Source organism: Oryctolagus cuniculus, chromosome 19 (assembly GCF_964237555.1).
Source record: "Oryctolagus cuniculus chromosome 19, mOryCun1.1, whole genome shotgun sequence".
Lineage (NCBI taxonomy): Eukaryota > Metazoa > Chordata > Mammalia > Lagomorpha > Leporidae > Oryctolagus > Oryctolagus cuniculus.
In genome coordinates this window covers 42,036,936-42,047,650 of record NC_091450.1, presented here as the reverse complement: position 1 = coordinate 42,047,650, position 10,715 = coordinate 42,036,936, and the positions used below count along the sequence as shown (strand labels likewise).

At 39.7% G+C, this 10,715-nt stretch overlaps 2 protein-coding genes across 3 annotated transcripts in view; one reads left to right on the top strand and one right to left on the bottom strand.

The window, feature by feature from the left end:
• The window catches only part of TRIM4 (tripartite motif containing 4), a 219,293-nt gene that overhangs the window by 146,656 nt on the left and 61,922 nt on the right, over positions 1-10,715 (top strand). The window contains exon 6 of one of the 2 annotated variants that reach the window (XR_011384547.1): positions 5,851-5,948. Coding sequence is in view for 1 of the 2 variants with exons in the window: in XM_070064402.1 (XP_069920503.1) it covers positions 5,851-5,876 (26 nt within the window). In the remaining variant the exon portion in view is untranslated. Of the gene's footprint in view, positions 1-5,850; positions 6,033-10,715 lie in introns of those variants that run through there. The other variant, XM_070064402.1, reaches the window with a different exon arrangement.
• LOC100350790 (vomeronasal type-2 receptor 116) lies at positions 380-5,532 on the bottom strand. Its single transcript, XM_070064701.1, has 3 exons — positions 5,484-5,532; positions 3,545-3,783; positions 380-1,867 (listed from the first exon to the last, which is right to left on the bottom strand). Exons 1-3 carry the CDS (start codon positions 5,530-5,532, stop codon positions 983-985), a joined length of 1,173 nt encoding a protein of 390 aa, XP_069920802.1. The 3' UTR covers positions 380-982.

The following is a 10,715-nucleotide window of genomic DNA, read 5'->3' as shown; positions in this document are numbered from 1 at the left end:
AAATCTTGATCACGTGGAGCCAGTGGGACAAAATGTCCTACTCTCACTTGAAGCCCAAGTCCATCAGGAAAATTCCAGAAGTTGAGGATATCGTATTCTTCCACAGGGGTTGCTTGTTGGTCTAAAATTATCTGGTCGCCAGCACTGTTGTTAAACTGCACTCTCTTCAGAATGGAGTGGAGCTGGAACAGATGCAGTTAGATGGTAGAGAGAATTCTGGATGTGGACTCAAGCTCTGTTAGCTGTGTGACGTTGGATAACTCCTTTACTCTTTTATATGTGCTTATATATATATATATATATATATATATATTATATTAGCAATAGGCATACCCATGAAATCAATTAGTAAATTAGCCAACAAAGCACCAGACGCAATAGAGTCACTTCCCTGTCAGTCACAACTTTTTGCTTCAGAACATGAGAACAACAACAACCTCTAGGCATTAAATTCAGAAAACACCACAAAGTCAAATTTAGTGTGACCCATTTTCATCAGAAATCTTTCAAAACTCCTCTTTATTCATCTTCAAAATGGGGATAAAGTATTGCCTAATTATTAGATAAGAAAAAGTCATACACATGTACACAGGTATATCGCTTATTTGTCCTTTCTATATATGTACATAGGATCAAAATACTAAATCAATCATTCCATTGCCAGACTTGACATATGTACCTCAGGAACTGATATTCCTTTTACTTTTTATTTATTTAAGGAAATCAAGAAATTCAGACATATAATAATATACTGAAAAAATCAGATTGGCAGGGCTTGGAGCCTCTTTGTGACAACAGAGTTCACATTGGCTCACAAATTTCAAAATTCTTTGCCTTTGGCACTTTCTCTTTGTGGCTGTTCCTACACAAGTTGAATGTGAAACCATGTAGGTATCCCTCCTAGGCAATAAAGCTCATAACATACTGTAACTCTGAGGAAGAACTCAAAATTTTGATTTCCTGTTTTTAAGTTCTGAAAAGGTTACATTTGATTATGTATTTGGGCTGAGTTGAGAATCAATAGATCACCAGGAAGCACCTGCCTGAACTGGAACATTACCTGCCAAGGGTGAACCACTGGCTTCTCTCCATGTCCAGGTGATTGCATTTCTGACAGATGAAAAAGAAGTTCATGAAGGGTTTGGGCCACAGCATGCACAGCATTGTATACATAGTAGCTCCCATCAGATGTGGTCATATGAAAGGTATGCAAAGGGAGAGACTCCAAAGAGACATTTGGGGGACAGCTCTCCAATTTTCCACAGTCAGTCTCAGAAAGCAAGCAATGGAAATGCAGGAACCACAATTTAGCAAGATAAAAGTCTTGTGGGTATTTAGCAGGGTTAACCCCCTGAAGAAACTGCTTGAAACCTGGGATCTCCTTATGGGATTGTGAAAAAGTCAGAGTCCCATGGAATGAGTCCAACAGGGAATAACTGTCAGAAAAGACAAAATCCCACTGTGACGTAGTGATCCAGACTTTCCCTGTCATCAGAATGTTCCACGTTGAAAAACTTAGTCCTAGAAGTGAGTCCGAGTCACCATAAATGACCACCACATTTGCTGAGGAATCTCGTATTCTGTAGTGGTATTGCCAGGCCAATGAGAAATAGGCCCTCTCAGTGATAGGAATCATTTCCACAAAGGCCACACAGATGCCATTCTTGTCCATCTCTCCTGTTAAGTCCCAGAGAAACTGAATACCCTTCATGTCTTCTGAAATAGCCAGTCCAACCCAGGTCCACCCAAAATGTAGCATTAGCCGGACCATGCCAAGGGCCAGGGCTGTGTTTCTGGGGGCCATCTGATAGATAGATGGAAACTGGCTCCTGTCACTCAGGATGGGATCAAAAGAGCCATAAGTGAGCTAAATGGGAAAAGAAAAACATAGACCCATCAGCGAATCCCACTAAAGGTTAATGGTTACAGGAACTCATGGAGATTATCTGACTACTGTTTCAAGTGTTACTTGTGTTTTAAAGTAATCCTAGAGTAGCTTGGCTTGTTGCATTTTTTGCATTACTCTTAGTATGAGAGTTCCCTATAAAATGATTGTTCAAACTCAAAAGTCCCAGAAACTTTAGGCAATTGTGGCTCCCCCCAATTATTCCTTCCTCCTAATTCTCAATAGGAATTTGACTTATTGACCCAAATTCTTTACTCTTGCATATGAAGGCCATTTTGATGTAATTTTACAATTATTATTCCTGGAAATATAATTTACTTCCCTATTCCTTGACTGTGCTTGACATGTGACTTAATTATGTCAAAATGATGTTAATGAACATAGTCACACACTTGAAATGTGCTTACTCAGTTATGAAGGGCCCTTTGCATTTATTTTATTAGAATGGAAATTTGTTTCCTCATGTATTTGCTCTTCTTTCAGTCCAGGCTTCAAAAGGAACACATGTAGAGCAGACTTGAGAATGAACAAGAATAGAAGCAAATCCAACTGTACCTGCACTCCTCTTAGTTCAGCCTAGATCAGGTGACCACAACAATAAATGAGAATACATGCTGTTTTGAGTTAGAGTTTTAACTATAGTTTTTTGAGGAAAGCATCATCATGGCAATAACACATGGATATAGAAATTTGTATCTAGAAGTAGGGTACTTTTATAAAAAATGTACTAGTGGGTTGGAAACATAGTCATGTGGTGAGAAAAACTGTTAGGGGATTTTGGAAAAACAGTCATAGAACTTCTATAGGAGACTAAAAGATGTTTCCATGTTCTGTTGTAGAAAAAATGTGACAAAACTGGGGCTGGTGTTGTTCTGCAGTGGTTAAGCCACTCCTTGTGATGCTGGCATCTCATACAGGAGTGCTGGTTCAAGTCCTAGCTGTTCTGCATCCTATCCAGCCTGCTAATGTACCTGGGAAAGCCACTGAAGATAGTCCAAGTACATGGGCCCCTCCCAGCCATTTTGGAGAGCTGGATGAAGTTCCAATTTACTGACTTAGGCCTGGTCTAGTCATGGCTCTTGCCGCCATTTAGGGGAGTGAACCAGTGAATAGAAGATCTCTCTTTCTATCTCTCCCCACCAGTCTCTTAATTTGCCTTTCAAATAAATAAATAAAGTTTTTAAAAACTGTGTTAGAAGTGTCACCTATCATAACTAGGAAGGTAGAAAATGTACCAAAATGAACTTATGGGTTTGGAAAAAATAGTTTTCCAGGCAGAAGGTTAAATGAATGAGATGACTCTTACAAATGCATATAATATGAAAGAGAGGAACAGGGAAAAATACTGGATAATTTGCAAAATCAGGAATAATGGGGAATTAACAGAGTCTAAAAATTGCACTATTAGAAAATTCATCTACTCTCACCAAATCAAATATGTTGCTATTATCATAGAGCCTCATAAAAATGTCCAAATCCCAATAAACATGGCTTCCAGGAAAGTAAAATGTGTGTGTTTAGGTTTGTTTTTTTAAGACCTCTGAAATGTAAGGTGGTTACTAGGCTCATTTTTTAGACATCCAAAAATGGCATCACAGCAGATAAGATTCCATTCTTCCCCACCCCATGGCATCTTACCTGTGGATATTTGTAGAGTTCCAGTAATGTTCCCATCTGAGCTGAAATCGCCCACGTGGTTCCTACAGTAACTGCCACAGACTTGCCCTCTCTCACACAGGAATAGTTAGGGATCACCTTGCCTAGTCCAGACAACCACATCAGGCAACTTTCCAAAGTCCGTTTCTCACTGTGCAATGCATTGTAGAGATCAAATCCTAGGGATATGTTGGGTAAAAGGTAGGGGTTCCTGTTGATCTCTTCAATGGCAAAAACAAAGGCTAGGACATACTGGTAGTTTGATGAGTAAAACCTGCATGGAAATCATAAATGTATTTAATAAAAGGTTCAAACAATGTGATTTAAGATTTTCTTTTAATTCAAGGAAAATAGAGTATGCTGGGGGGAAAGAAAGCCCAGTGAACTTATTCACTGGTAGGGAGCAGCTGTGCCTCCTCAGGACTGAGAATTTGGACTTAAGGAATTATTTTAACTTGGGCTCTAGAAGACCCTAACTTCATGATATATATTCTAAAAGTAGGTATCAAAGAATAGGCTTGATGAATTTTCAGTTTGGAGGTGAGCACGTGAGGAGGCTATTTTTGAGTTACTATGTATGGAGCTGCATTAATTCAGTGCCAAGGATCCAGGCAGAATGAGAAAGTTAGAACTAGAAATGAACTAGTTAATGAACTAGAAAGATATGAAAAACAGAGGTGGAGACCAGAAAAGGACCCAGGAAGAGGCAACAATCTCCTGCCTAAGTATTTGTGTCACTCAGAGGTGTGTAAATCTGTCAAGTACTAAAGGTGAAAAACTCAGGCAGTATTTCATAGTCATCATGAAAGGAGTTGTGCAGTAACAGAGAATTAATAAATAGGCACTGAAAGATTATGACTTTTTTCTAGACCTAGAATAGTTAGGAACAACTGGGTGTTTAAAAGCCAACACATTGTAAATTCTTGCTGTCTGTTGGTTAACTCCTTATACAAAAAAAAAAAATGAAGGACTGGAGCTGTGTCACAGTGGGTGAATGCCCTGGCCTGAAGTGCCGGCATCCTATATGGGCGCCAGTTTTAGTCCCGGCTGCTCCTCTCTGATCCAGCTCTCTGCTATGGTCTGGGAAAGCAGTAGAAGATGGCCCAAGTCCTTAGGCCCCTGTACCAGCATGTGAGACCTGGAGGAAGCTCCTGGCTCCTGGCCCCGCTGTTGCAGCCATCTGGGAAATGAACCAGCAGATAGAAGACCTCTCTCTGTCTCTACCTCTCTCTGTAACTCTGCTGGTCAAATTAATAAAATAAATCTTCAAAAAAACCAAGCAAATTGAAAACTAAGGAATTTAATTTTAAATAACCCATTGGTTACAGGAAAAATAGAAAATATTCTAGTTGAATATGAGAATATTTAACATATAAAACCTTTTGAGACACAATTAAAACTGAAGTGAAATGCAGCCAGCACTGTGGTGCAGTAGGTTAATCCTCTGCCTGCAGCACATGCAACCCAAATGGACACCAGTTCTAGTCCTGGCTGCTCCTCTTCCAATCCGTCTCTCTGCTATGGCCTAGGGAAGCAGTAGAAAATGGCTCAAGTCCTTCCCCTCTGCACCTGCATGTGATACCTGGAAGAAGCTCCTTGGTCTTGGCTCAGATTGGTGCAGCTCCAGCCGTTGCAGCCAATGGAGAATAAACCAGTGGTCTGATACAGCTCTCTGCTATTCTACTGCCTGGGAAAGCAGAGGAAGATGACCAAAGTGTTTGGGACCCTGCACCCGCATGGCAAACCCAGAAGAAGCTCCTGGCTCCTGGCTTCACGTCCCAGCTCTGGCTGTTGCAACCCTTTGGGTAGTGAACCAGCAGATGGAAGATCTTTTTCTCTGTCTCTTCAGTTCCCCCCTCTGTATGACTCTCTCTTGAATGTATAAATGAAATCTTAAAAGTGCCAGAGGGACTCAAGTTACCTTTGTTGGCAAGATAGAGAGAGGAGGCCATGGACCCAGGAATGTGCATGGCCACAAGAATCTGGGAGCAACCCTTAGCTCGTAGCAAGCAAGGAAATCGGGAGATCAGTTCTTCAACTACAAAGAACTGAATTCTGCTAACAGCGCAAATGAGCAAGGAAATGCATCTTCTCTTAAGGCATCCAGAAAGGAACAGAGTTCTCTCCACATCCTAATGTTGATGCAGTGAGACTCACGTTGGGCTTTGACCTACAGAACTGTAATATGATAAATTTGTGCTATTTGACTATTAAGATTGTGGTAATGTTAGAGAAGGAATAACAAAACTAACACATTATGAAATGAATTATTATTTTTGTACCCGAAGGAACAGGAAAAGGAAGATCAGCTTAACGTCAGAGCAAGAAGGAAGAAAGTGATAAAGAAGCAGCAGTTAATGAAAGAGAAAAAAGGAAAGAAAGAAAGGTAGGATTTTGAAAAAGTAAATAAAATTCTGAAGCCTCTCATTAACCTTTTTGGGAAATTAAGAGATCAAAATTACCATTAACAGGAGTTAAAATGAGACCAAAACATACTACAGACATAATAATGATAACGAAGGGATAATATTAACAATATTATGGCAACATAATAGAAAACATCTGTGAACAGGTAAATTCTTTGAAGACTCAAATTATTACACTTACTGAGTGAGAAATGGAAAACCTGCACCGCCTTGTATCTATTAAAGAAATTGAATTTATGTTTAAAATAGTTCTAACCCAGAAAGATCCAGTATCAGATGGGTTTCACTGATAAATGTTAAAAATTATGTACAAACTCTTAAAGAAATTTGAGAACATGTTCCAGTTCATCTTGTGAGGCCAGCATAGGCCTCATATTAAAATGCATTGTAAGAAAAGTAGAGACTAATCTTCTATGTTGACTATCATCCATGAACATAGATTAAGAAATCATTGACGAGATACTAGTCAATCGAATCCAGCAGGGTTTGCCAGTATTAGAAAACCAGAAACCTGAATATAACCCTACCGTTCGACCCAGCCATCCCACTCCTTGGAATTTACCCAAAGGAGTTTAAATTGATAAAGAAAAAAGCGGTCTGCACCCTAATGTTTATTGCAGCACAATTCACAATAGCCAAGACCTGGAACCAACCTAAATGCCCATCAACAGTAGACTGGATAAAGAAATTATGGGATATGTATTCTTTAGAATACTATACCGCAGTAAGAAACAACGAAATCCAGTCATTTGCAACAAAATGGAGGAATCTGGAACACATCATGCTGAGTGAATTAAGCCAGTCCCAAAGGGACAAATACCATATGTTCTCCCTGATCGGTGACAACTGACTGAACACCAAAAAGGAAACCTCCTGAAGTGAAATGGACACTATGGGAAATGGTGACTTGATCAGCATAGCCCTGACTGCTAATGGACAACTTAATATATTATCCCTCATAGTATTTTTTTTTGTCTGTTCTACTTAATATGACTGGTTTAATTCTGTAATTAATACACAGTTATTCTTAAGTGTTGAAAATTAACTGAAATGTGATCCCTGTTAAACATAAAAGTGGGAATAAGAGAGGGAAGAGATGTATAATTTGGGGCATGCTCGGGCTGACTTGCCCCAATTGGTAGAGTTGGAAACATACCAGGGGATTCCAATTCAATCCCATCAAGGTGGCATGTGCCAATGCCATCTCACTATTCCAAGTGATCAATTTCAGTTCACAATTGATCATAATGAAAGGACTAAGAGTCAAAGGGAGCACATAAACAAGTCTAGTATCTGCTAACACTAACCGATAGAATAAATAAAGGGGAGAGTGATCCAACATGGGAAGTGAGATACTCAGCAGACTCATAGAATGGCGGATGTCCTAAATAGCACTTTGGCCTCAGAATCAGCCCTAAAGGCACTCGGATCTGGCTGAAAAGCCCATGAGAGTATTTCAGGCATGGAAAGCCAAGGCACTCTGGCAAAAAGATCTCTGTGAGTGAGATCCCAGTGGAAAGAACAGGTCTTCAAAGAGGGAGGTGCCTTTCTCTGAAGGGAGGAGAGAACCTCCACTTTGACTATGACCTTGTCTAAACAAGATAAGAGTCGGAGAACTCAGAGGGCTTCCATAGCCTTGGAAACTCATGACTGGTGCATAGGGAGATTATTGATGCCATAAACAGGAGTGTCAATTGGTAAAGTCAACAACAGGAGTCACTGTGCACTTACTCCTCATGTAGGATCTCTATCCTTAATGGGCTGTGCATTGAGATTTAATGCTATAACGAGTACTCAAACAATATATTTCACTTTGTGTTTCTATGGGGGTGCAAACTGTTGAAATCTTTACTTAATGTATACTAAACTGATCCTCTGTTAAAAAAAAAAAAAAAAGAAATTTTCAATTCCCAACTTGACTCTCACTGGGATTAAACATGACAATAGGTCTGATCTGATTTCATCATGATTTAAAAAAAAATCATCTATTATTTTTCACTTTATGTTTCTGTGTGGGAACAAGCTGTTGAAATCCTTACTTAAGGTATACTAAGCTGATCTTCTGTATATTAAGATAATCGAAAATGAATCTTGATGTGAATGGAAGGGGAGAGGGAGTGGGAAAGGGGAGGGTTGTGGGTGGGAGGGACGGTGGGGGGGGAAAGCCATTGTAACCCATGAGTCGTACTTTGGAAATTTATATTCATTAAATAAAAGATTAAAAAAAAAAAGAAAAAAGAAAACCAATCAACATAATTCAGCATCACAACAAAATGAATGAGAAAAGTCATACAAGTTCTATCTCAGTAGTGGCGTTGTTAGTTCAATGAAGGATTTGTTGCCCCAACTTCTGAGAGTGCTGTCATTCCCTTTAGGGATTGCCTCAGCTCCAGAAAGCCTCCTAATCCAAGGTTTCTGGGAATAAGAAGTAAAACTAGTAGTGATTAGTTGTAGAAACACATCAAAAGATTAAAGGGCATAAATAGACTGCATATATATTTTTGAAAACAGTATATCCTCCCTAAAAGCAATCCATGAAAAAAGTACTCTTGCTTGAGTGTACATGAAGCCCACATATGAGAAAGTCACTTCTTGAATGAACATTTTTTTCATGGTGAAAGAAGTAGAACATAGATGTCAATTTAATTTGGTTCTTTGTGGTTTAAACTGTATAAATGGCAAATTACTTTCCTCAAGTAAGACAGAAAGCAATTAGGTAAGTAGTTCACATGTTTTGATCTAAAGTGTCTAATTCAGTAGCTCACTAAGGAGGTAATCAGATTTGGTATCTAATTTATTAAGTCATAAAGAATAGTTTAGCACAAAAATGAAGGAATAAATCTAATGTCCCATAACATAATAATAAAATAAAATAAAAAAATAAAAATAATATTATCAGTTCTTTCATGAAGAACTCTTGAATTGGAGAGGAAACAAACAGAAGAATTAGCAAGCAGTGTCAAAACGCCAGTAAAGAGTGGGGGAGCTGACTGATGGGTAGGTGGGTGGATTAAGGGAAGCCACAATTTCACCAGTCTTCACTCACCATTTCAGCAGCTCCAGCCAAACCTGGGGAATTGAGTACATGTAAATCAAACACAATAAAAAAGATATATTTGAACTACATTTTGTAAAATTGTGGAGAGAAAGACGTGCAAGGCAACATTGAAGAATGAAGAGATGTTTTAGGCAAATAATTATTAATCTGAGGAGATGGTATCATTCTCAAGTATGTCCCTATCTTTTTTATGAGCAGAACCTAATTGGGGAGATATTTATATATCTAATTGAATGGCCTGCCAGGCTGTTTATTCCATGTTCCTGTCTAGGCATCCAAGGTCTGAATCATTCCTGGTGGGATAAAATGAAAAATCTAGAATCTGACTAAAAGTTGATATAAACTTCTATTTCTAAAGGTAGGATTTTGCACTGAGTACTTTCCTGTACGGTTATTAGCAGTGATCTTCCATGGCTTAGGAGTATTATCAGATGTCAGCCTGTTGGCGAGCATTTTAGGCAACCTGTCAGCACTGTGCTGTTGCCTAAGGACTGTTTGTGAGGATCACCAGGAAGGGATGGATCAGGGATAACAGTGGTTGATGGGGATTCCCTCTTCTCACTCATACCCTGTCCACGCAGCGAGGCAAGAGTTGTGAAAAGAGTTCTAATGTGTGTTTGGGGGGAGGGGGGTTGGAGATGGAAAGTAGAAAGGAAGTAGGGCTGAAGGAAGAAAAATTGATTTCTCTCTCCAACTTTAAAGGACAAGAAGTTAGAGGATGAGAGAATGATAGGAGAAAGCTAATTCAGTGTGATTGGTTTAACCACCATAAGCTTCCCTAGACATTGTCCATAATTGTTTTTTAAAAAGTAGACTTTATAAAAAGAAAGAAGAGGAAAAGAAAAGCCACTTACTTTGAAAAATGCACATTTTTGCTAGGGCGGCGTTGGAATTCCATCCAAACTCCTGGTAACTCACCAATAAATGAATAAAGTGTGAAAAAACCACCTATAATCAGGTCTCCGTCCTGGTATACACTGGCATTCATTTTAAAAGCACAAGAGACATACTCTGAATCACACACCAAGAGTGGAAAGTGCAGGGCCAGGAAGAGAAGAATCAGAAAGCTCATGACAGTAAAGTCTCCACCAGTTATAGCCAGAAGTCTGTGAGTGGAGATGAGCAAGCTGAGCAGCCGTGGTCCTCTGCAGGGAGGTAAGAGCTGATGGCTAAGTTTCCCTCTTCTGAGGAAACACAGTGGAATAGATATGTGGGTCCATATCTAAGTCCAAGGCATATATGACTGCAGAAAGCATACACACAATATTGAGTTCCCATAGAGGACCCTCTCAATCCTCTTATTGTGGATTAATGAAGCACCATCTCCTCCCCAGCCAGTTAGGACTGAGACCATCTCTGTCCTGAGGCTACACATCTGAGGCTCTGTGCTCTGCTGAAACTCCCCAGGATGACAAACATGTTTGGCTGTCACCCACTCCACCTCTTGGCCCTATGATTTCATCCGAGAACCCAGAGGGCATCCCCAAGGACCGTCTTGTGCTGAAGCAAAGGATCTTCCCTGTTGTGTTCATGAGCCGTGTTCACAATGATTGGCGCAGTCATCACATTTCAAAGTCAGGAATCATCAAGGAGAATCCCCACTTCATCGACATTCAGCTCCCAACTGTCCTAACACAGTGACACTGGATAAAGAAGTGCTGAGTGGTCA